General features: G+C 41.2%; 1 protein-coding gene across 1 annotated transcript in view; it reads left to right on the top strand.

Moving 5' to 3' along the window:
- The first annotated feature begins 8,031 nt into the window (after positions 1–8,031).
- LOC131201698 (sodium- and chloride-dependent GABA transporter 2-like) overlaps positions 8,032–25,932 on the top strand; it is a 90,621-nt gene continuing 72,720 nt past the window's right edge. The window contains exons 1-2 of the mRNA XM_058189798.1: positions 8,032–8,239; positions 24,401–24,535. Of these exons, the coding sequence (XP_058045781.1) occupies positions 8,032–8,239; positions 24,401–24,535 (343 nt within the window). The remainder of the gene's footprint in view (positions 8,240–24,400; positions 24,536–25,932) is intronic.

The raw sequence follows: 25,932 nt of genomic DNA, 5'->3' as shown, positions 1-25,932 counted from the left end.
CTAGGAGGTAATTACGCTCAACATACAGGAAGAATAAAGATCCACAATAAAAGTCTGAAAACACAAATATTACTCTCCATTTCTTGCCTGCTTTGGGCAAAGAATTCCATGAATTTTGTAAGTTGTACAGAATTCATGTTGGACAGAAAAATAATTCGTTTTTGAAATATGAGAGCCAGCTTAGTGACATGCTTAAGGCATTAGGCTAGATAGTGGGAGACCATGAGGTCTCTTAAGCACAATGCCAGCTGGGTATCCTTGGGCCAGTCAGCTTCTTTCGGCCCTAGGAAGGAGGCAATGGCAAACCACTTCTGAACAAACTTTGGCAAGAGAACTGCAGGGCTTGTTTAGGCAGACTCCAAGAATTGAATATTATTGAACAGAAGAGGAAAAAATTGAAATATTTAGCAGCATCTCGGCAATGTTAATTATTGGACATAGTATTCTAAGGCTACTGTCTACTGAAACCAGATGGGTTATTGCTTTAGTTGAATTTAGGGAGTGAAACTACTGTAAGCTTATGGCTTATGGTGCACTACCTGACATCCACCCAAGTGAAACAACATTTATTTATTCAGAATTTGGAATTTTTGAGATGTGGAAGGTAAACTGTACAGATCATAGGTTATTGTATTGTGCCTAACAGAGTAATTGCTTGACTGTCTTAAGCAATAGGCATATCTAAAAGCATAACAATGTAATGTAGAATTGGTATCAAGCAGGTCCTGACATCCCCATAACCACAATACAGCATGCAATGTTTTCATACAGCTCAGAAATTTTAGTTCTTGATCTTTTAATTCTGGTGGGTTAGCTGGCAATGAGACTTCTTAATTTTGCAAAATTAGAAGGGCTGGTTTAATACCTTATTGTTGAAATAGACTGTAGTTTCTTGTAGAACCTCATTGATGAAATGTGCTGGATGTCGACCTGGCTGATTTTTTTGTCTTTTTTAAAAAGTTGGACCAATTCATGTAAATCATGGAGATCACGGCCTTGATGGCAATGTGACTGGCTCTAAGACCATGAAGATACTGGTGGGCACTGCTTATATTCTTATATTTAAGATTCTCATTTATTTTCATGTCTCACTTTCTTGCAGAACTGTTGCTAGCTACATTTTTTCAACAGCCCAGATCCACCTGTAACCAGAGGTCAGTGTAGATGAAATGCTACACTGCAACTTCTAAAAATGTTTCCTTTGCACTTTCTGAATTCCATCCAATTTTCATTGATTTCACTTAAAGAACTTTAACGTGCTTTTTATTATTCAGCTGATTTTCCTCTAGTTTTTCTTGTTAAAGTCAATATATTACTTCAAGAAAATGAAATAAGTTGAAAAGAGATCATGAAAATCCTCAACTTATAAACCATTCATTAAGTGAATGTTCAATAATAGCGTGTTTCCCCGAAAATAAGACCCAACCAAAAAATAAGTGCTAGCATCATTTTTCAGGATGCTTGTAATTAAGCCAAACCCCCAAAATAAGCCCCAGTTAAGATTGTCAGCCAAGCGGACACATTTAGTACCATAGATCCCCAAACTAAGACATAACTGGAAAATAAGCCCTACTGTGTCTTTTGGAGCAAAAATGAATATAAGACCCAGTCTTATTTTCGGGGGAAAACAGGTAGTCTGTTACATTTGCTAAAATAGATTTCCTGAAGGTTTTGGATACCACTAGGTATTTTTTTAAGAGATGAAAATATATGTAACCAATTCTCAGTCATTTAGATTAATCATTTAGAAAACCTCAACTAAAATATTAATTCTATAAAAGATACGGGTTTTACAGAAAATATTCAGACACATAATCTATTTCCAATTATATGCATCTTACATTCATTTCTCAAACAGTAGGTATTCTGGAAACTTATGGTTAAGGTCTGAATATGTGAAGCCATATTAATTTGTGATAAAGGAAGGTGATTTATCATAAAATATGATCATGAAATTCTAAGGGCCCAACCCTTATGCCTGACAGCATTGACTGAAAATAAAATGCCTATGTAATTTTGGAAAGCTATGGCTTATTTTAAGACCACCATCAATGTGGCTCCATATTCCAAAGGATAGTCATAAATTCATAAAAAGCCAGACAATCTTTACATACAAATATTTGTCAATTTATACTCCATCTTCCTGTGTGCAAATGCTAAAGTCTTCTTAAAGATTGAGCTACAGGTAGTCCTTGACTTACAGCAGTTCATTTAGTGACTTTCAAAGTTGCAAAGCTACTGAACAAAATGACTCATGACCATTTTTCACAATTACAACCTTTGTAGCAGCCCATGATAACATGATCAAAATTGAGACTTGTAGCAACTGATTCATATTTATGACAGTTGCAAGGTTCCAGGGACATATGATCCCCTTTTGCAACCTTCTGACAAGCAAAGTCAATGGGGAAGCCAGATTCACTTAATCATGCTCGTAACTTTGTCACTGTGTCAACTTGCAAAGCATCCCTGGCCTGCTCTCAAGTTGCCACAGGCCAGGTGGGATGGGAAACTGGCAAAACTGCACAGCAGCCAAAAACAGATGCACATTTCATACTTATCTCCCTCAAGGCTGTATCTGAGGGATACCTACAGCAGTAGAAGGGGAGTGACTTCTACAACCTGTGAAATTGCTCCCTTGGTGAATGTGATTGATGACATACCTTGGGGGCGGTGGGGGGACAGGGTCATAATTGGAGCATAAATTACGTCAGGTCAGAGTTGGGTCAGAGCTGGCTTCACCTGGGAACGTGCAGACATGAAGCTCCTAATAAATAACTGGATTTCTTTTGAAGCTTGGCTCAAGATTCATGATTTAATTAGGGTATCCGTGGGAACCTTGATACACTGCAGTGATTCACTTGACAATTGTGGCAAGCAAGGTCATAAAACGGGGCAAAAATCACTTAAGACATGTTGGTTATAACAGAAATGTTGTGCTCAATTGTCATAAATTGAGGACTACCTGTACATGCCGACCTTGAGAATGAAGGTTAAAACTATTATAGGCTTTCTTAGAATGCCAGTAACAAATGGCTTGTCTCCTCTCAAATCTCTATTGCCACATGGACAACCTTTGATTTCTTTTGGGTGACCCTCAGCTTTCTGTATTTGCTTTCACAATACGATTCCCCATTAAATATGTTGTGATCGATACTTAATACATAATTGGGTGATTAGAAATCAGGGACATAAGAACGTTACTTCCAGGGCTGAAGAGGAGAAAAGAAATTAGGATGGACGTTCCTGCATTCCTGCATAGGGTTTTCAAAAAAAAACAAAAAACCACAAAAAACACATTGCAGCCACAAGACGAGAGCAACTTTTCTATTAAGGAGCATCCAAAGTCCTGTGCAGTTTAGTGAACAGCCCTTTTGGGGGGGGGGTGTTTGGAGGAAGGAATGTGGGTTGGGCAGAGTCTAGAATTACACTATTGCAGAATTGGTCCCCCCCACCTTCAATGCTTTAAATAGCCAGCACCTTTTTTTTTATGATTGCTTTCACATTTCCCCAGTCAGCTAGATCCCTGAAGCTCATTTTTAAGGTAACAAAAGAATTCCATACTTTTACCTTTTGTGGCATACATGTATGTAATCATGAAGTGACAGGTGTGTTTGTGTGGTGTTGCTGAACTATTTTCACTTGGTAAAGTAAGTGTATTTCTCTATGCTTCCTTCGGCTAAGTATTTCTCAACTTTTGCAGCTGTTTGAACTGTAGCATTTGTTTAAGATGTAGGCATAGGCATCTTGATTTTCTTCACAAAGTACACAAAGATTGTTGGTCTGACAGAATACATTAATTGAAAGGGTTTTGGTCCTGATGGGGTGGGGGTGCTCAGCCAATGGCATGCTGTTTAATTTCTGTTTTAGACTGATATCTTTATTCTTAACCAGATTTCCAGAAGGGATAGATTAATGGAACTCCTTACCCATGATTTATTGCTTGGCATCTGATGAACCTGTCAAGGCATGGATGCAAACCAGACTTTGATGTACTTCTAAAGTTACCTGCATATAGAAAGGCAGACAATATGATATAGGAAAATTTAAGATTTAGGGAGAACTTAATTAACATTTTCAATATATTTATACTTAAACCTTGGAATATGGTTCAAAAGTGGAGAGGAACCTCTAAAAACTTCTGAAGAGATTGTGTGTAATGTTTAAATGATGTCCCCCAATCGGATACAACCGCCAAGCTGTACTGGGCTAAAACAGTACTGTTGCTGAAATACGATTTCCAATATCCCCGTGAAACCTTATAAATCAGCAATGCCAGATAGCAAGATAGAAATTGAGGTCTACTATAGAAGGTCACCAAGTTGGGAGCATTGTAGAACAGATTCCCATCACTTCTACCTTCCTGTCTCTTGGTGAGTTTATAAGATGCTGGTTTTCATAAAAGATCAATGCATCTATCCGCAAAAACAGCTTCTGAGAACCTGAGAACTAATATTTTTTGGTAAAAGAGAAATTGATGAGAAAATTTCAAAAGAGATTTAAAAAAAATTAAGTACATTAGTGTTATGTTACATTCCAAAAATAGCAGCCTGAATGGAAGCTTGACACCAAGTTTCTAGTGAACTTGAGTTTCTAGGTCCATGCGTCATGCTGTATCAAAATCAAGAAATCACAATATCTTAGTGAAAAAAGCAAATTGACCATTGGTCAACTTGCTGATTTTTACTATTATCCTCTTCCTCTAAACGGGGCACATAATCATATTGGAAGCTTCTACTTCGCCTTAATGAACCACATAAAACCTTCTGAAACCACCACTGGAAAGGCAGCAAATGGACATATATATTCTGCTCAATTTTGGCATGTATGTGAAGGTTAGGTATGGAAAAAATATGTACATGCAGCTCAATCCTGTTTGACCGTAAATATCCAATCCTATCTGGGTCTTCAACCTTTGACAACACAAGAATGTCATGCAAAATGAATATAATCTGAATTTGCATACATCAGTCTGACCTGCTGGGTAGCACCTACAATGGACTTCTGCCTGATTTGTATAGTTTATAAAACCAAGTACACAGTCCCAGTACTTTAGACTAATCTGCAGCTCCCATCACTTATTAGTTATTCTGCTTAAAACCAATCAGTCTGAAACCCCCTAGATCAGGGGTCTCCAACCTTGGTCCCTTTAAGACTTGTGGACTTCAACTCCCAGAGTTCCTCAGCCAGCTTTGCTGGCTGAGGGACTTGGGGAGTTTGTTTGTTTGTTTATTTATTTATTTATTTATTTATTTATTTATTTATTCATTCATTTATTCATTTATTTATTTATTTATTTATTTATTTATTTATTTATTTATTTATTTATTGCATTTGTATACCGCCCTTCTCCCGAAGGACTCAGGGCGGTTAACAGCCAATTTAAAAGATACAATAAATATACAATAAAAACAAAACTAAAATGTATATAAATAGTGGCCAAAATTAAAAACTAAGTAATATAAAACTTGAAGTCCACAAGTCTTAAAGGGACCAAGGTTGGAGATCCCTGCCTTAAATCTTATTAGGTACTTGATGGTTATCTTTGTGCCCTCAGGACCCATAGCATTCACACATCACTGCCTTTCTGGCTTCTACAAAAATACACAATTTATTGTGTTCTTTCTTTCACTGTCTGCAAGAGGAGCCAATATCAGTTTATCAATATATAAAACAAGCATATTCAATAGAATTTACCATATAGATGCTAACTGACATGACATATTGAAGCATTATGATTTCAAAACCTTCCTTTGAGGGTTTTGAACAATCCCGCTTCTTTCCCCATTAGGCTCTAAAAGAAACACACACACACTCACACACCAGTGGTGGGATCAATTTTTTTTTAATACCAGTTCTATAGGCATGGCTTGGTGGGGATGGCTTGATGGGCATGGCAGGGGAATACTGTAAAATCTCCATTCCCACCCCACTCCAGGGGAAAGTCACTGCAAAATCCCCATTTCCTCCTGATCAGCTGGGAGTCGGGAGGCAGAGAATAGATGGGGTGGGGCCAGTCAGAGGTGGTATTTACCGATTCTCCAAACTACTCAAAATTTCTCAACTGGTTCTCCAGAACTGGTCAGAACCTCCTGAATACCACCTCTGATACCACCACCACCCTGACAAACCTCTAGCAAAGATTTCTAGAAAACTCACTCTTCGGTGCCATGCAGTGGTCATCTGGAGTTTTGCAACTAACATAAGACAGCTTTTAATATATGTGCTAGCTGAACATTCAACCAGAAATAATAGAAGTGTGAAATGAAAATCTTGACCACGGTTTAGGACTATTATAAATGGCCTTTTTAAACATAAGGTGATGATATAAATTACTATGTAAACAATGGGCTGTCACCAAAACCTTTTTGATAAACTGATTCTAATCAAGCTGATTCTAATCTCTACAGTTAAAAAAAACACATTAAAAGTGCAGTTGGAAGATGCAGCATTCTGGTCATAAAGTCCATATGCTGAATATGCATATCTGAGTCAAAGAAACTTCATGCATCTAAGATAGGATCTTCATTGGTCTGTGACCTTAAATGAAATGAAAATGGTACACTCTTCTATAAATAGAATAGAATGACAGAGTTGGAAGGGACCTTGGAGGTCTTCTAGTCCAACCCCTTGATTAGGCAGGAAATCCTACACCACTTCAGACAAACGTTTATCCAACATCTTCTTAAAAACTTCCAGTGTTGGAGCATTTGCAACTTCTGGAGGCAAGTTGTTCCACTGATTAATTGTTCTAACTGTCAGGAAATTTCTCCTTAGTCCTAAATTGCTTCTCTCCTTGATTAGTTTCCACCCATTGCTTCTTGTATAATCAGGGATTCAGCTTTCCAGAAAAGTTAGGTAAATATATTTGTCCTTCTCAGATAGCTATACTCAAAGAAAGCAAACTTGGCATGTGTCTCATTTTAATTAGATGGAGGATTGGGATGGCATATTGTCTATAGATGGAATTATTTTAATTTTAAAGTAAAGCATCTTAAACAGGATAAAAATGGACTCTGCTTTGTGAATGAACACATAAGAACTCCTAGGTAGTTCCTGTGATGGTCAGTTCATTTCACAGGCTCATACGTGTTGAAAAAGTAATGTTAACTTTCATTCATTTTAAGTCTTTTCCCAAGGATACTTTCCAACATCCTGAAACAAAGAAACAAAAAATACTATTGGTATATAGAAAGCAAAAACTATCAAAAATACTATTAAAATATCATTGAAAAGCATTTGAAAACCAAAACTGGAAGGGTTTCTGCTAAGACCGGGAAATGTAGAAATTGTCTAATGTTGAAAAAAACCCCAAAATGAGTGCACTGAAACCAATTGAAGAAGGTATTTGACTCATAACTAGGGTGCCACCACTGAAAAGACCTCTCCTTATTTAACTCCTTTTAAAGCAGCTGGGCTTCCAGAGAGGTCCTTAATATAAAACAAAAGCTAATATGGATAATTGGGCTAAAAGATTTAACCTTTAATCATAATATAACAAACATTAGGGTAAACCCCAAGTGAGGGCATTTGATGACTACAAAATGGATCTGAGAAAGTAAGGAAGGTCCAATACTAGTGACACATTATGGTCCAAAACTGCATCTGAACTTATCAACTTTTGGGATGACTAAACTAAAGTAAACAGTGTTTGCAGTGTTTTCACTGGATTGTTGGTTCAAGTGAAATAAATTAAGAGAGTAAATAAAAATACCAGTGGTGTACAAAATTTCGTTGGCTGAAAAGATGCGCTGTGAGGAACCAGAACATTTTGAAAGAAGTCTCTTAAAAATTAAGCTGTCAGTGTTCTTTGAATCCAAAGTAAACACCTCCTACCTCGGTGAAGATGGTGGGTACATCTTGTGCACAAGGAACATCAACATTTCCAGCTGCTGTCAGCAAGTCAACTGGGCTGTGAACTCTTGAGCAAACCCCTGAGTTTGTTTCTCACTTTTTCTTCCAGCTTGAATTTGATTGTTGTAAGCATAACAGCGGGAGGGCAAAAAACAGCACTGGTCTTTTGAAGGTGGAATGGATTACACAGTTCCCGGGGCAGTGATCAATGGAGAAATACACGCACAACTCACTGGAGAAACAAAGAAAAAAGAAGCAGGGAATCAAACACTAGATCGGGATCACTGGAACAACAAGCTGGAATACGTGCTGTCTGTGGCAGGAGAAATCATTGGTTTGGGGAATGTTTGGCGGTTCCCTTATCTCTGTTACAAAAATGGTGGTGGTAAGTTCAACTTTTGTTCTATTTACATTGGCGTGTGATCTTGACTATATGCCTCTTCGTGATTCAAACGCAGAAGATGCAGTTCAGCAAAACTTTTATGAGGACCAATCAAAATGATGCATAGGATTACGAAGGATCTCGAATTCTCTCGAATGTTTCACCGAGCAAATACTTACAAAAAGCAGGGAAAAGGGTGAGAAGGAAGCAAAACCCAGCATTAGGTGAGATGTTATAGCCATGATGTCTGCTTGAAACTGAAGTCTTCAGCTCTTACATTCTGATTTATACTCTGCAGTCCCATTTAATTCAGAGAAACGATAAATGCTATCAATATCAAACACGCCAACAATTCATGTTAAAACCATTCCTGCTCATAAGGTAAGTCGGGATGAAAAAGAGGAACTTATATAAGCCTACTCAGTTTCCTATCCAAATCCAGTGCCCCATTTATTATTCATTTTTCTATTGGGCATAAGATTCCTTTCTTTAATTCCTGGAACAACAGCTCAAGTACCCTATAACTAGTCAACATTTACCCTGGGAACTTCCATGGAGTAAAACCTGATCTTTGGTACCACTTGGTGTCTTAACCACTGCAATCTACTTCTCCTTTCCAAATCTAGGGCCGCTCCACCTGTGCAGTTCTATGGCAATGCTTGCTGAAAATTTTGGGAGCTAAAATCCATGTGTTTGGAGATACCAAAGTTGGGGAAGGGTCTCTGTTCCTTCAAAATTAATCTGTAAATATAATTTGCTAATGAAAAATATTACTACATTGTACCTTCTTCATAGATTGATTGCAATTCTATTGAGAATCCCAAAGCAATCAGCAGTTTACAGTAATAAAAGACATAGGAAAATATAATACTCATAGTAAACAATACTATAAGAACAATTATATAGTCATAAAGCCGTAATTGCAAACATCCCATCTAAGCATCATCCATCAGCATAAATATAACACACCACCTTTCTTTTCAGAGCACACCTGGTGTCTTCTTTCATTTATCCTCATAACCTAATCTCTGTAAAGTAGATTGGATTAAGTAACAGTAACTGAGACAAATTCATCCGTGCGGACAAGTGAATTGAATCAGGATTTCCCCATTGTCAACACCAGAGGGGGTCTATCTAAGAATTGATGCGCCCGTAACTTGGGAAGTCTTCCAACTTCGTACACATAAACCACAAACCTTAACACAACTGTCCCAAAGGTGGTTTTTCCAAAAGGCAACTTACTCCCCCCCCTCCTTTGAAAATGTTTCACTTCTCATCCAAGAAGCGTCTTCAGAACTGAACTGAAGAAGCTTCTTAGGTGAGAAGAGAAACATTTTCAAAGAAAAAAAAAAGACAAGAAAATCCAGTTGCCTTTTGGAAAAACCACCTTTGGAAAAGCCATGACCTGGATAATTGAGAATCTCCATAGACACAACAATAAAGACCTCTGCTTCAATCCCAGAGCACAGGAAGGAAATTCTTTCTTTCAGATTAAGAAAATTATATTGCGATAAAAAAATTAACTTCCTCCATGGGTACTACAACTGGAATTATCTTTCAGCCGCTCCTGTGTTTCATTTTTATTTCTTGATTTAGTTACCACCAATTAGAGTTATAGAGTTCCAACAACATGCAATGGCATAGAGACCCATCCACAGAGAGTGGACAGCCACTAAGAAACCATTCAAATTTCCCATAATGCCCACAGAGATGCTGTGTTGGGCATTGCAGGAAATCTAACAATGCAGCTTGTGCTACTGATAAAAGAGAATATTTGTAGTTCAGGATTGAATTGCAAGGTGGGTCCTTGGTTGTCTCGGAACATGGTGGTTTTCTATTTTGTAAGGCCTGTCAGGTAAATCCCAAACAGGGGCTCTTCAATTTAGGAAAGCATTTCTTTAGATCAGGAGTGTCAAACTCGCAGCCCGCGGGCCGGATGTGTCACATGCTGGCCCCACCCCCACCCAGTTTAGCAAAGGGGGGAGGGAAGTCCCAATACATCATGTGACACTGCCGTGACGATGCGAGTTTGACACCCCTGCTTTAGATCCTGTCTAAATTGGTCAGGTATTTGTGCACATATCTTGTTCTTGCTGTTTCTATAAAGCACCACAGAGCAAACAAAGAATACAGTCACCATGTCCTTTACTGCTCAAGTATATAACTGTAACAGGAAACAGGAAACTCTCCTCAGAACAAACAGAACCATAGATTATAACTATAGATGCAAACTAAACACTGCCATCTACTGGCTGAATGATTCTGTAGTTACTGCAATACAAAATACATTCTAACATGTATTCCAACACTTGGTTTTCCTCCAAGTTCCCTTCTGAATACAAGATGTGTTTTTACACCCATTCCTAAAACTGCCTGCAGACTATTATATCAAAAGCAGCCATTCTATCCAATTTCACATAAACAACCTGGAAATGTTTCATGGGAGTTTTAATACACAATACCATTTTTTTCTGCTGGGAATTCATGCCTGCTACCTTCCCCCCACTTCTTAAGTATTAGCAGCTTTGGAGCAAAACACAGAGGGGGTTTTCCATGAGAAACAAATAAGATCCCCTCCCTTCCCATCATAGTTGATGCAGATTAGGCTGCCTGCCATTTTGTTTCCGAGGAATAATTTCTTAATTAGGATCAAGGGATAGTGTTCATTTTTTCAAAAGTTAATAAAGAATGTGGTTGTTCTTTTGATGGACATGCACTGCAAATACAAAGAAACTTGCATTTGTGCTTTTAGAATTGTTAGATAATTTATCACTATCCAGCTTTACTGTTTTATTCTAATCAAGGGTATTCATTTTAATTTTATTTTAATTGGGGAAAGGGCTGCAGAGTGTGATCAAAATAGGAGCCTCAACAGTGTGATTGAAGCTTGCCACAATATACATAAAAACTAGTGGGCCTTTGATTGTTTGATTGGGACCATCATCTGGATGTTTTGACCATATTTGTGGACATCCCTGGTTTTAATGTTGTACTTTAGTATTATTATGTTATATGGTAGAAACATTCAGGTTAAGTGACTCATGAGCAGTACAATTAGAATCCGTGTTGGCTAACTTAAAACCTATTAAATTTAATGACATTAATTCCAAATGCTATCATTAATTCTGGAAATCTGATGGTAGTAAATTAACAAAGTATACTAGATTTTTTTTTAAGCAATAGCACTTAGACTTATACAGCATTCTCTAAGCGGTGCCCCCAACAATCTGGGTCCTTATTTTACCGACCTCAGAATGATGGAAGGCTGAGTCAATTTTGAGTCAGTCAGGATCAAGCTCCTTGCATCAGGCAGAGTCAGCCTGCAATACTGCGTTCTAACCATTGTGCCAGTATGGATCACTTAAAAAGATGGTAGTATTTTTCAGTAAAATATCGACACAAATAATGCATTATATAACTTGCCTTGTTTTGCAGTTTCTTTGGTTTACAAAATTAATCCAGATCAGCCTCCCACCCGCTTAACAATGCTGTCAAAGAAAGTGTTTTGTAAGCATATTTTCTTACAAACGGATTTGACCGGAGTCTTCTTATCTACATTACATATAGCTTCCTTTCCTATTTCTAATAATGAACTAGACATTTTAAATATTTCATTATCTGTCTGTCCTTTAAATTCTGGACACTAAGCAGATGTCTTCAATGTATGATTATGGGGAGCTAGCATGAAAAAAAATGATTGCATATAGGAAAATTTGGCCAACGAACAGCCTTAACAATCAAATCAATGAAGCCATAGAAATATATTTCTTCCTTCTTGTATAAGTTACAGGCTTTTATAGATTATTTATGTGAAATAAATATATGAGCCCTCACATCCTGGACATAAACTGTTTCAACTCCTACCCTCAAAATGACGCTATAGAACACTGCACAGCAGAAGAACTAGACACAAGAACAGTTTTTCCCCAGTTTTTCTGTTAAACAAATAATTCCCTCAACATTGTCAGACTATTTATAAGTCTGCACTACTATTAATCTTCTCATCGTTCCCATCACCCATCTCCTCCCACTTATGACTGTGGCTTGTATCGTTATGATTTATATTGACATTGATTGTTTCCTGATTGCTTATTTGTACCCTATCACTATCATTAAGTGTTGTACCTTACGATTCTTGATGAATGTATCTTTTCTTTTCTGTACACTGAGACCATATGCACCAAAGACAAATTCCTTGTGTGTCCAATCACACTTGGCCAATAAAAAATTCTATTCTATTCTATTCTATTCTATTCTATTCTATTCTATTCTATTCTATTCTATTCTATTCTATTCTAATATCTAAGTGTTGAAGAGGTTGTCAAAAAAGGGGCATAATGTCTCCAGAGCTAGGTTTACTTTATTTATTTACAAGATCAAATCATGAGCTTAAAAATAAAGTACTCATTATTTATTTAATCTTAACAGCCAAATTAAAAATCATACAACATTGGAAAATGCTAGAATACATAACAACCAAGTTGTGAATTAACAAGGCCTCTTCAACTGCTACTTTAGAAAAGAAATACAAATTAATGAAAAATCAACAATAGGCACTACAGTTCTATCAATCCTGGATGAATGTCATAGTTTATATCAATAGCAATAGGTTATAATAGAGCCAGTTGCTTCTAGTGGTTAAGGCACCAGGCTAGAAACTGGGAGACTGTGATTTCTAGTTGTGCGTTAGCCATGAAAGCCAGCTGGATGATTTTGGGCCAGTGACTCTCTCTCTCAACCCAATCCATTTCAAAGGGTTGTTGTTGTGGGGCAAATAGATTGTAATAGAGGGAGCTCCTTGTGGCTCCCATATAACACCCCTCCTGCATAATCTGCACTGGCTCCCGGTGGTCTTCCGGGTTCACTTCAAGGTACTTGTTATCACCTTTAAAGCGCTCCATGGCTTAGGGCCGGGATATTTATGGGACCGCCTACTGCCACCATTAGCCTCTCACCGACCAGTGCACTCTCACAGAGAGGGCCTCCTTCGGATATCGTCAGCTAAACAATGTCGGCTGGCGACCTCCAGGGGGAGGGCCTTCTCTGTGGGGGCTCCTACCCTCTGGAACGAGCTCCCTCTGGGGCTTCATCAACTCCCTGACCTCAGGTCCTTCCGCCGCGAGCTGAAGACGTTGCTGTTTCGAAGAGCAGGACTAGCGTGAACGTAGTTTTAAATTGGGTTTTAAATCAGGGGTTTTAAACGGGGTTTTAAATTTGTATTTAAAAGTTTTAGGCCATAATTGAATTAATTTTCTATTCTTTTTGCTGTTTTATATGTATTATATATTTTCTGTTGTTTTATTGGCTGTGAACCGCCCTGAGTCCTTCGGGAGATGGGCGGTATACAAATATAATAAATAAAATAAATAAATAAATAGGAGGAGGACGGTGTGGATATCTGCCTCCGCTGCCTTGAGTCATTTGTAAAAATGATAAAGGCAGGATACAAATAAATCTATATATGTAAAAGTGAAAAGCACTGATGCATTTATCACGAAATCTACAGAACCGTAAAGCCTACAAACTTGAAATTTGCTACATATGTTCCTCTTGGCTTCTAGGTGCTCACTAAGAAAGTGTTTTTCGAAATGACCATCAGAGCATTAGTATTTCCTATTTTATTATTAACACACTCTGATGCTAAGGAGTTCTACTCCCCCTCCCCTCCTCAAAAGAAATCTGTTTGAAATGCAGAACACAAGCAGAGGAGTTTCACTTTCAGTTTTACTTTCACAGCAGCAAGCAGCTTTACTACAGAATAGTTGAGCTAAGCCACGCCCAGCCTCCTTCCTGTCTCCTTCTTGCTCACACAGCAAACATAGTTCGAGTTTCCCAACACCCCTCAACTCTCTCACACACTGACAGGATGCTAGCCAGATAAATACCGGTGGATGTTGTGGGCTGGGACATTCTACTCCCCCTTCCCCTCTGTTCCATCTGCCAGTTGCATTATATTAGCACACTCTGATACTACGGAGTTACACATTCTACATTAAGCTTCAGGCTGCAAGTGTCAGTTTATCAAGCCCAAGCACATAGTTTCATAGCGAAGCACAGGCGTCCAGCTAGTAAAATATAAAAAACAAATAATGGGAAGAGAAGGAAACATCTGTTGATTGGCTGCATTCACACATACTTCAGCCTACCTAATATTTGAATCAGTGGTGGGATTCGAATAATTTAACAACCAGTTCACCCAGGATCAGGTTGGCTGTCGTGGGAGGCATGGTCCATCCCTGTCCTCCAGTTTGGCTGCACATGCAGGACGAGTCTACCGCGATGGCCAACCTGACCCTGGGTGAACTGGTTGTTAAATTACTCCCCCCCAAATCAAAGTGGATCCTGGGCACTGCACTGCAATGGAGAAATGGGGAGCAGAGCGGCCGGCACAAAAGAAGGAGGAGAGAAAGCGGCCTTCTGCTCTCCTTGAGTCAGCCGCTCCATTGTCTGTTTCTCCATTGCAGCACACCACATTGTTCCACTTTGATAGCGGAGAGTGCGTAATTTAACAACCAGTTTGCCCAAACCGATGAGAACTGTTAAGTTCGGGCAATAAAGAGGCAGGAGACGATACAAGTGACAACAGCTCTTTGGTTTATTGTGATCCCAGCAAAAGCCAACAGGCAAAACCCCTCTTTAAATAGTATTTTGGCTGAGGCATCAGCCAATCAGCAACGTGCAATTTCCCGCCCAAATTTCCCTCCTGAAATTCAAATACATTACACTCTTCCCCTCCCAGAACACATTGTACCATATTTACATAGTTTTTTTTGCATAACATTTGCATGTTATTTTTCCATGTAGTCACGCAGGTAGACAGGTCTCCTAACTCTTTCTGACCTGCTCAATTCATTCCCTGGAAGTGAGTCGAGCTGGTTGGAGGGACTGTTTGTTCCTCCCAGCTCCTCCTCTGGGCCATCCGGCCCTGGATTATTGGCAGAGTCGTCCCTGCTGTCCTCTGGAGGAGCCGGTTGGCATCGCTGGACTTCTTCAGACTCAGCTAAGTCCTCCGATCGCCTCAGGGTTGAGTTAGCTGTTGGTTCAAATATTGGGTAGTCAGGGTCTGGCTGTTTGGTTTCTGGATTGTTTTGTATTCTTTTTCGTAATTGATCTATGTGGCCATCCCCCGTGTCCACTATGTATGACTTTGGGCCCGTCACTCCTACAATTGTTCCCTTTAGCCACGCTGGGCCCTCACTATAGTTATGTGCCCATACCGGGTCACCTGTTGACATTGTTCTGGTTCTTCCCTTTGTGTTTTGGTACCCATCAGGGGAGTATGTTGGGTTTAACCGATCTAGGGGGCACCGGAGTCTTCTACCCATTAGTAACTCCGATGGGCTGCGGCCGGTGGTCACACAGGGAGTTCTATGTTGGACTGCCAGGAAGGTATCAATTTTGGATTGCCAATCTCCTGGGCTAATTCTAGATAGCGCTTCCTTGGCACTGCATATGAAACGTTCTGCAAGTCCGTTCGTCGCCGGAAAGGCACCGAGAGGACATGTCGGATGCCCTCTTCTGCCAAGTACCCCTCAAACTGGGTGGCCGTGAATTGTGGGCCATTATCGGACACTAGAGTGTTGGGCAACCCGTGTGTCATAAATAGATGCCTCAATACTGTGATTACAGCTTCCGCTGTTGTGGTTTTCATGAGTAAAATTTCTAACCACTTCGAGTAGGCATCTACCACAATTAAGAAGGTCTGCCCATGGAATGGCCCGGCAAAATCTATATGGATCCTGGACCAAGGACCCTGGGGTTTCTCCCAATCCCTTATGGGGGCTGTTGGGGGTAGTGGCCTTGATTCTTGACATGCTTGGCATTTCCCTACCCGGTCGCTAATGTCTTTATCCATTTGTGGCCACCACACGTAACTTCTCGCTAGGCTCTTCATCCTCACAATCCCCGGGTGGCCCACATGCAATAGTTCCAACACATGCCCTCGTAATTTCTCCGGATAACAGACAACCCCCTTGTACCGACAGTTCCGAACGCTTTTTTGTAAATTCTTTGAAACGATCCCTTGGTGCAGTGGGCCATCCCCTCTGCACCCAACCGATCACAGTTCTTACGACAATGTCTTTGTAAGATGCCCTAGTCACTTCCGTAGATATGACTGGGCCAGAGTCCAAAGAGTCAATTAACAAGACGGGCGTCCCTGGGGTCGGGTCTTCGATAGTCTCTGGCAACGGGCATCTACTTAAAGCGTCCGCATGTCCCAAATCTTTGCCCGGTTGGTGAGACAGTTTGTACGAATATGCTGCCAGGAAAATAGTCCAATGGGTCAGCCTGGGTGATAATGCAACCGGTGTTGGACGGTCCCCCGCCAAGAGTCCCAATAAAGGTCTGTGGTCTGTGACTATTTCAAATTGCCACCCAAACAGGTACTCGTGGAATTTTTTAACCCCAGAAACTATAGCCAGGGCTTCCCGGTCTAGTTGGCTATAGTTCCTTTCCGCTGCGGACATCGTGCGGGAAAAATATGCGATAGGGGCTTCTGAACCGTTCGGTAACCTGTGGCTGAGGACAGCCCCTACCCCGTAGGGTGATGCATCACAAACTAGTACTAATGGCAACGTCCCATTGTACTGAATTAGAAGGCTATCGCTAGATAAGAGATTCTTAACGCCTTCGAATGCCTTAGCCTCAACCCTGCCCCAAGTCCAAACAGATTTTTTCGCTAGCAGTTTATGTAGCGGTTCGGCTACCATTGCCTTATTTTTTAAAAATACCGCATAGAAGTTTACAAGCCCCAAAAATGCTTGTAATTCCGTTTTGTTTTTTGGGGTTGGGGCCTTTCTAATGGCTCGCACTTTGCTCTCAGTTGGGTGGATGCCTTCCTTATCTATTCGGTAACCCAAGAATTCTACAGATTCAACTCCTATCTGGCATTTGTTGAGTTTAACCTTAAACCCCGCAGACCTGAAAATGCCCAAAACCTTCCGCAATTTGACCCTTAATTCTTCCAAGTTTTCTGCTGATACTAGTACATCGTCGAAATATGGAACTACTCCCGGTAGACCTTGTAGGAGTCGTTCCATTAGGTTTTGGAATAACCCGGGGGTGACACTAACTCCGAATTGAAGTCGAGTGCATTTAAAAGCGCCCCGATGTGTGACAAATGTCTGCGCTTCGGCCGTTTCGCCGTCAACTGGTAATTGTTGGTAGGCTTGGGCCAGATCGAGTTTGGCAAAAACCTGTCCTTGTCCTAATGAGTGCAACAAATGTTGCACTACGGGAACGGGGTAAGCACTCTTTTGCAATGCTTTGTTAAGCATTGCCTTATAGTCAGCGCAAATCCGGACTGATCCGTCCGGTTTGACTTGGGTCACTATTGGTGTCTCCCAGTTTGCATGGTTGACGGGGACTAGTATTCCCTGGCTTACTAATTTGTCTAGTTCCCTGTCAATCTTGGGTTTGAGGGCGAACGGGACCCTCCTAGCTTTTAATCTAATGGGAGCCACCTGGGGGTCCAAATTGAATGAAATGGGGGTCCCCACGTACTTGCCCAGGCAGTCTTGGAAAACATCCTCGAATTCTCTCAACAATTCGTCCTTCAGATTGACTCCGCTTCTGTGAACCCCGGTTACTTCCATGCCCAAGGCTCTGAACCAGTCCAGACCTAGCAAACTGGGCAGGTTTCCATCTACGATGGTGATCGGCAGGGTTTTCTTGAATTGTCTATATTTCACTGTGACAGACGTGACTCCTCGAACAGGGATTCGGTTCCCCTGGTAGTCTTGTACTCTCAGCTTTTGGGCTTGCAGCTGGCGTTTCGTCCCTTGCGATTGTGTCCCAAGACATAATCGTGATTGATGAGCCGGTATCCACCTCCATTTTACACTGCACTCCTTCGATGTGTGTCTTGGTGAATATTTTCTTTTCTAGCCGTGTCAATGCGTGGCCCACTCTCACAGTGGTCTGATTCAACTTTGCACCCCTTTTGAACTGACCAATCCCTGGCCGCTTCGCAGATCCGGCACCCTGCTGATTGGCCGGTTTGAATTTTGGGTGGGAAGATTGAGAGGCTCGGCAGGCCTGAGCTATGTGTCCTTTCTTTTCACACCGCCGACAAATTGCGTCTTTGAACCTGCAATTCTGTCGTTGGTGTTGGCCTCCGCAACTCACGCACTCGTCCCGGTCGCCTCTCTCCGGCCTCCCGGTGTGGAAGACCTCTTCCTCTTCTTCACCCTCCGATTCGGCCTGGATTTCTTCACTGTGGACTGGCATTGCTTTTGCTGCGGCATTTGCCGTGTTCGGCTTTTGTAAGGTTTCCACCGCTTTGGTGGACATCTCGTGTGCCCTGGCCTCATCCAGGGCTATCGCCAGGGTTAGGTTGCTTTTCGACAGCAGCCACCTCTGTAGTCGGATGTCCCTGACCCCACAAATGAATTGTTTTAATAAAGAGTCCTCCAAGTCTCTATTGTCAAGATTCCAGAAAAACCTCTTCTGCATAAAAAAAACTCAGAAGCCATTGTCTTTCAGAGTTCTTTACTAGCATGAGGAAACTGGCACACAATGAGTGAAATTCCAAAACTGAACTTCCGGATTCTCTTCCCAGTTATACAAACCCCAAGAGTCCCACCCCCCCTGACCCCTTTGCTGGTCACATGGTCCCACGTTCTCCCAGTTCATTCGAATATCTTCTCGCCACTCTTCCTGCAGATGTGAACACCATCCGACCTTGACTGCTTGAAGAATGTTACTCAACCCCCCTCTTCTTCCCCTCAGGGGAAAAATGTGGCAGCGTCTGGAACCCTAAAGTCTAGTATGGTTTCCAGGCCTGACAGCTATACTCACAGTGGCTTGCGGCTTTCCTTAATGTGGCCATGTACACGCTTATCGATTCGCCCTCTCGCTTAACTCTTTGCCTCAACTCGAACCGTTGTACAAACTTCAATGGCACTGGCGCGTAGTGTGCTCGTAGTGTCGTCTGTAGCGTTTGCCATGGCACCGACTGTACCGGCATTGGTTCCGACAGTGATTCGGCGGTATCGAAGACTTCTGGCCCACAGTGGCTCAGGAAGTAGGCTCGCTTCCGATTATCCGATACTCCTTGCAGTTCGTTAGCTTCGAGGAAACACTTGAAACGAGCCATGTACGACCCCCAATTCTCCTTGGCTGGGTCAAATGGCGCTGGCGGCATATAGCTAGACATCGCTATGTATCCGCCCTTGATACTGGCTGGGTTTGAAGTTACGTTGCTCCTTCAGCTCTTTTCCTAGTCTCACTGCCTTCAATATCCCACCTTCGTCGCCAATGTTAAGTTCGGGCAATAAAGAGGCAGGAGACGATACAAGTGACAACAGCTCTTTGGTTTATTGTGATCCCAGCAAAAGCCAACAGGCAAAACCCCTCTTTAAATAGTATTTTGGCTAAGGCATCAGCCAATCAGCAACGTGCAATTTCCCGCCCAAATTTCCTTCCTGAAATTCAAATACATTACAAGAACTGACTGAGTCCTACCACTGATTTGAATGGAATGAGGCCTATAACAAATTGCAATTGGCCCAACATTGTTTATCCAATCCAATCGTCCTATCTTATCTTCTGACTTCTAGATGTCTTGGGACTTCCAGATGTGTCAACTCTCACCGTGAATACATCTAAAAGGTACCAGATTTGGAAAGGAGAGTTTTGATGGTGTCCATTGGCACCAAAAGGACAACACTGATCCCAGCTAACTGGTGGAGACAGTTGTTCATCCACCTGTCTAGAAAAAGATGCTGGAAGCATAGTATTAATTTGTGAACAACTACTATTTATTTTGGGAGTTTGCAACTTGGGAAACAGCATTTTCTCTCCTAATAAAATTCTGCTTCTAGGGAAATCTGACATGAGCATGTCTTCTTTCCCTCAAAACCCTGGATTAAATATCAACACTTTTTTTTTTTTTGAGAAACGGCCTGTCTGTGGTTCTATTTGTGGCATAAAAGAATGAAGCCAAGGAAATGTTTTCAGTCCTGAAAGGTGAAATTATTTGCAGCTGAGAGGCAGAGACGTTCATCTCCACCAGCTCTACTGATGTAACAGTTGAAGCACTCAAACTGTTTTGAGTGGGATTTTCAGTCTGAAGAATAATGAACCATCTTCTTTTCCACTTTTAAGAAATCTGTTACAGTTTTGAAACAAATGCATGTTTAAACTCCTTCTCGGATATGTGTGTGTGTGTGTATGTGTGTGTATATATATGCATGCATATATGTAGTGTTAGCAAGGGTAGAAATCTGCTGCAGTACAGGAATCCTTCCCCAGCATGAGAGAGGGAGAGGGAGGGGGAGAGGGAGAGAATTAGTTTTTGGGGTGGTGATTTAGAATTCCGAGAATGACTAGGGAATTATTTTCCCTGTTGTTTTTTTACGAGTCTGCCTTTAATCTGACTTTCTGGAAGCTTGGGGGAACAAGAGGACTGTACAGATGGAGTTTTCATAGAGGAGATTTTGATCTCTGGCCTGAATTTGCTTGGATTTGCTTCACAGACCAACCTAAACCGCTTTCCCATCCTAACAGCATGAAGCGGATTAGCTAGTTTCACACGGCCGTCTGTTTTTGTTTTTTTTGTTTGCTCTTTCTCTCATGCTTTCAGGTGGAATTTAAAAAGTGGGTTCTTTTTTTAGTTTTGTTTTTACAAACCTGGAAGGTTCCTAGCTTTGGGTTTGCGTCTCCCACAGCTTCTATAAAGGAACTCTCTCTTGGGTTAGAGTCTACCGAACTGTTTTTCTTACTAATAAACGTGCACCAATCTCCTAACACTTTCTCATAGACCTCATGCCCAGATTCAGAACAGAGAATCCAGTGGCACCATCTGCCGTGGAAGACGGAGTGAACCAGGTCCAATTTGAAGTTCAAATAGAATTTTGATGCAGATAAGGATGTGGGGAGAAGCCTTGAGCGTCTCAAAGAAAAGCAGGCTAGATATTTAATAAGTAAGGTAAAGGTTTCCCTGCCAGCCATGTCTGACTCTAGGGCACAGTGCTCAACTCAGTTTCTTGCAAAGGGAGCTAGCATTGTCCGAAGACAATTTCTGTGGTCATGTGGCCAGCATGGCTGTATGCTAAAGGTGCACAGAGTGCTATTACCTTCCCACCAAAGTGCTACCTATTGATCTACTTGCATTTGAGCCATGGTGGCGCAGCGGTTAAAGTGCAGTACTGCAGGCTACTTGCTGACTGCCGGCTGACTGCAATTTGGCAGTTCAAATCTCTCCAAGCTCAAGGTTGACTTAGCCTTTCGTCCTTCCGAGGTGGGTAAAATGAGAACCCAGATTGTTGGGGGCAATATGCTGACTCTGTAAACCGCTAAACTCTGTAAACCGCTAAACTCTGTAAACCTAGAGAGGACTGTAATGTATATAAATCTAAGTGCTATTGCTATTTGCATGCTTTTGAACTGCTAGGTGGACAGCAGCTGGGGCAAGTAACAGGAGTTCACCCAGTTACGCGAAGCTTGGGTTTTGAACCCGGGCTGTCATCTCTCCAGCTGACAAGCTCAGAGTCTTTAACCACCGAGCTATCTTGCACCAAGGCTTTAATAAGTAAATAAACAATATAAAACCAAATTATACCAGATTACCCAACTCAAACAATTCAGTTGGATTTGATCCATGCTCACATAATGCCTGTGTACAAAAAATCTCTGTATTGGTCTGAATTGGACCAAATTCACTCGAGTACATTTAATTCAATAACTGGGTCTCCTTTTACTGATTAGATTTATCAAACTGAATTCATTTCAGCACATTTGATTCAATAAATGGGTGCATTTTCATGATTTAATTTATCCAGTCGATCCAACTAACCAGTTATTTGAACTTACCAAATCTTCCTGGAGTCAGATTCAAACGTTTGAATATTGGCACAACCATAGGACTTGCTTCAAGGAAGATGTCAGATATTTGGAGACTGAAGGAGACCAGCACATGTTCCCCTTCCTATTCCCACCATCATTCATGCCATGTTCTATAATACGCAGAAATCTAGGGTTCTAACATGTGATGCAGAAAACCGTTCAAAGACAAATTTGAAATGCACAACAGCCCATTAGATAACTATAATTTTCTCTTCTTTTCCTATTTATTGTTTATAAATATCATATTTGTCATTGGTACATTATTAACTACTGCCACACATCTAGAATAGAGCCCCACACCCAGAGGTGGGTTTCAGCAGGTTCTGACCAGTTCTGGAGAACAGGCAGTGGAAATTTTGAGTAGTTTGAAGAACCGGTAGTAAAAATTCTGACTGGCCCCACCCTCATCTATTCTCTGCCTCCCAAGTCCTAGCTGATTGGGAGGAAATGGGGATTTTGCAGTATCCTTCCCCTGGATTGGGGAGGGAATGGAGATTTTACAGTATCCTTCCCCTGCCACCAAGCCACGCCCACCAAGCCTCGCCATGCCCACCAAGCCACACTATGCCCACCAAGCCATGCTCACAAAACCGGTAGTAACAATTTTTGAAACCCACCACTGCCCACACCTGATGACAAACCAAGCTTTTAAGGTTGACAGGGTAAAGGATAATCGAATCTCTGGTGACATGATGATCCAAAGGATGGACACCCTGATTTTATGATCACGTTATCTTTAGTTTCATTTATTTCCCTACCAGAGTGGTTTTTACACAAAAGTTGTGAAGCAAGAGCAGGGGGCACAGATGCCTAGCAGTTAAGATGCTAGGCTTCTTGACTGGAAGGTTGGCTGTTTGAGATCCAAGTACCTGGGTGTGACTGTATGGGTTCCTGTACTTGCCCCAGCTCCTGCCCACCTAGCAGTTCGAAAGTATGCAAATGTGAGTAGATAAATAGGTACCACTTTGATGGGAAGGTAACAGCATTCCGTGTCCCTCAGCATATAGTCATGTTGGCCATTGAAAGATTTTCAGGCATCACTGGCTCCCTTGGCTAGAAAACAGAGATAAGCACCGCCTCTTAGAGTTGGAAACAACTGGACAGGGGAAACGGTTATCTTTGCCCCAGTGGCGAAATGTAAAATTTGTTACTACCGGTGGCCGTGGCTTGGTGGTGAGGGTAATGTGATTGGGTGGGCATGGCCAACTTTTTTTTTACTTTTAAAAGCATTTTTTCTACAACCTCTTCCACCAAAGAGATTGTAAAAAAATGCTTTTAAAAGCCTCTGATGATCCCAGCTGAGCCACGCGATCGTCAGAGGCTTTTTTTTACTTTTAAAAGTATTTTTTTGGCCGAAGAAAAAATGCTTTTAAAAGTAAAAAAAAAACTCTGATGATCACGCAGCTCAGTTGGGTAGAGAGGGGGGCAGGCAGCAGGGATTTTTGCTACTGGTTCTTCAAACCACCTGCCTCCATCGCTACCAGATCGGGCAATTCGGTCCGAACTGGGAGCATTTTACCCCTGCTTTGCCCCCCCTTTTTTTGTGAAGCAAGAACACTAAAAAATAAAACTAATCATATCTTTCTGAGATTCCTTAAAGTCTCTCGGGCCAATTATTCATATTTGTTATTGATAGCCAAGATATAAAATGCTGCATTAAGACTACAGCTTTCATGCCGTTCATACAGAGGGATTATATTTTGCTTATGGATTGGATTAGTCATCTTTTTGTCAAAGTGAGATGATGCAGTCACTGCTTTGGAGATTGATTCAGTAGAGTTTCAAATACAGTTTCCTTTCCCTTTGTAGCAGGAATAAAACAGAGTCAAAATATTCTAAACTCTACCTTAGAGTTAGTCTCTGGGGGCTGCTCTAAGCATTACTACATTTGCAAAGCATTTTGAACACACCAGAGTGCTCTCAAGGTATCAGGTATTACTATTAGCAGAAGCAGTGTAATTCAGCACAATTGTTTTGTATTACTGCACAAGTCATCATCTCTCATGCAACTTCTCCCACTATTATATAGAACTTATTGCTATCATAACACTCCTCCCCACAAAAGTTACTATCCAATATTTAATTAGATGGAAGAAAGCCATGCCGGTGGGATTTCAGTAAGGCTTATTACATTGTAGCAGCATTGCAACTTACAGAAAAGTGTTTCTCAACCTTAGCAACTTTAAGATGTTTTAAGAAGTTGAGGGATTCTGGGAGTTGAAATCCACACATCTTAAAGTTGCTAAAGGTTGAGAAACACTATTGTAGAATGTCTCTTTAATGCCTGGCCATGTCTCTCTTTTTCTGAATCTGTAGGTGCCTTCTTCATTCCCTACCTCATCTTCCTTTTCACCTGTGGAATTCCAGTGTTTTTCCTGGAGACAGCCCTGGGACAATATACCAGTCAGGGAGGGGTCACTTCCTGGCGGAGGCTATGCCCTCTTTTTGAAGGTATGTCAAATTTTATTGTCAAGTGCCAGAAGAATCAGAAGATCCAGGAAGTTCAAATGGGTATAAAGATCTATGGCAAGCTTAAATTCTCTACAAGAATCTCAACTACTAATGGTCAAAGCAAATTGGTGGTAGATAACAGACAAAGGAATTCAAGGTGGGCGGGACTACTATCTCTTGTGGGTGTGAAGGGACTCATGACAGATGATGCGTTTGACCCCTCCCTCAGGCTCAGCCTATTAAGTGCATCAGCACCTGTTACATGGTACCTTGGCACAAAATGGTAAGGGGGACAAGTGGTTGGCCATGTTGTAGTGTAAAATTCAACCCTTTTGTATGCATTGAGAAAGTCTGCATTATGACATCATTTTGTCATAATCATGGGTACTTGAATGTTTGTTTGCCTAAGCTTTGCTGCAAACCCATTGTAGTTTGTAATTCAGGGTTAATGGTCTATCATATAGTGTGATCTTAGCCAAACTGAACTTATTAAGTAAATCAGTTAAGTTAAATTCAATATGTGTGAGTATATTCTGAGATGTTTCTAATGTGTGTCTAATATTAGAACAGTATATTGGCTTGCTCAGATAGGGGTTTGTTTTTTTATTCATGCTACCGCAGGACATTGATAACAGGGTGTGTCGGGGCAAACAACCAGATGCACTCGTGTAGAATTCAAGCCAACTACTTCATTGCTTTATGCCTATTTCACAGGAATCTTCCCAGACTGGCAGCTTTTACCTGGGAAAGACTAGATAAGGTTCAAAAACATTTTTTGGGGAAGGGGTCAGAATTTGCCCTCTTGTGTTTAACTAGCAAGGCCAGACTAATTCCCTGCTTGAGCTCTCATGACTGGGATGGTTGATCTCCTATAGAGTGGTATAAAGCAGCGCCCCCAACCTTTTGGGCACCAAGGATCGATTCCTTGGAGAAAGGTTTTTCCAGCGGGGGCTGGTTTTGCATGCTGCCTGCATACCGTGGATGGGGCTTCACTTGTTTGCACAGCGCAATTGCTGGCATGCCACAGACTTGTGCCGGTCCATGGACCGGGGGTTGGGTACCCCCTGGTATAAAGCAAGTTAGAACTTTTGAGAGTGTCTTAAAAATAATAATTGAGATAAACTCTGTGGGAATATCCCATATGTTCTCAGGAGAAAAATCCACCTGGGGGATAAGGTAAACAAACCAGCAGCCTCTTGTGAACGAATACTCTTTTTTTTTTTTTGGGTAACTTCAAAATATATAAATTCAGTAGGGGGGAAAAAAAGGGATCACCGCCCTCCCCCAAATTCCAGGATGTCATTTGGATCCCAAAAGTGTAGTAGCATTGTTGGAAACTCTGCTTCTAAATGGAACTCAGAGATTACTAATTGGATGCTGCTTATTATCCCAGAAAT

This window comes from Ahaetulla prasina, chromosome 7 (assembly GCF_028640845.1).
Source record: "Ahaetulla prasina isolate Xishuangbanna chromosome 7, ASM2864084v1, whole genome shotgun sequence".
Classification (NCBI taxonomy): domain Eukaryota; kingdom Metazoa; phylum Chordata; class Lepidosauria; order Squamata; family Colubridae; genus Ahaetulla; species Ahaetulla prasina.
This window is presented reverse-complemented; position numbering and strand designations above follow the sequence as displayed.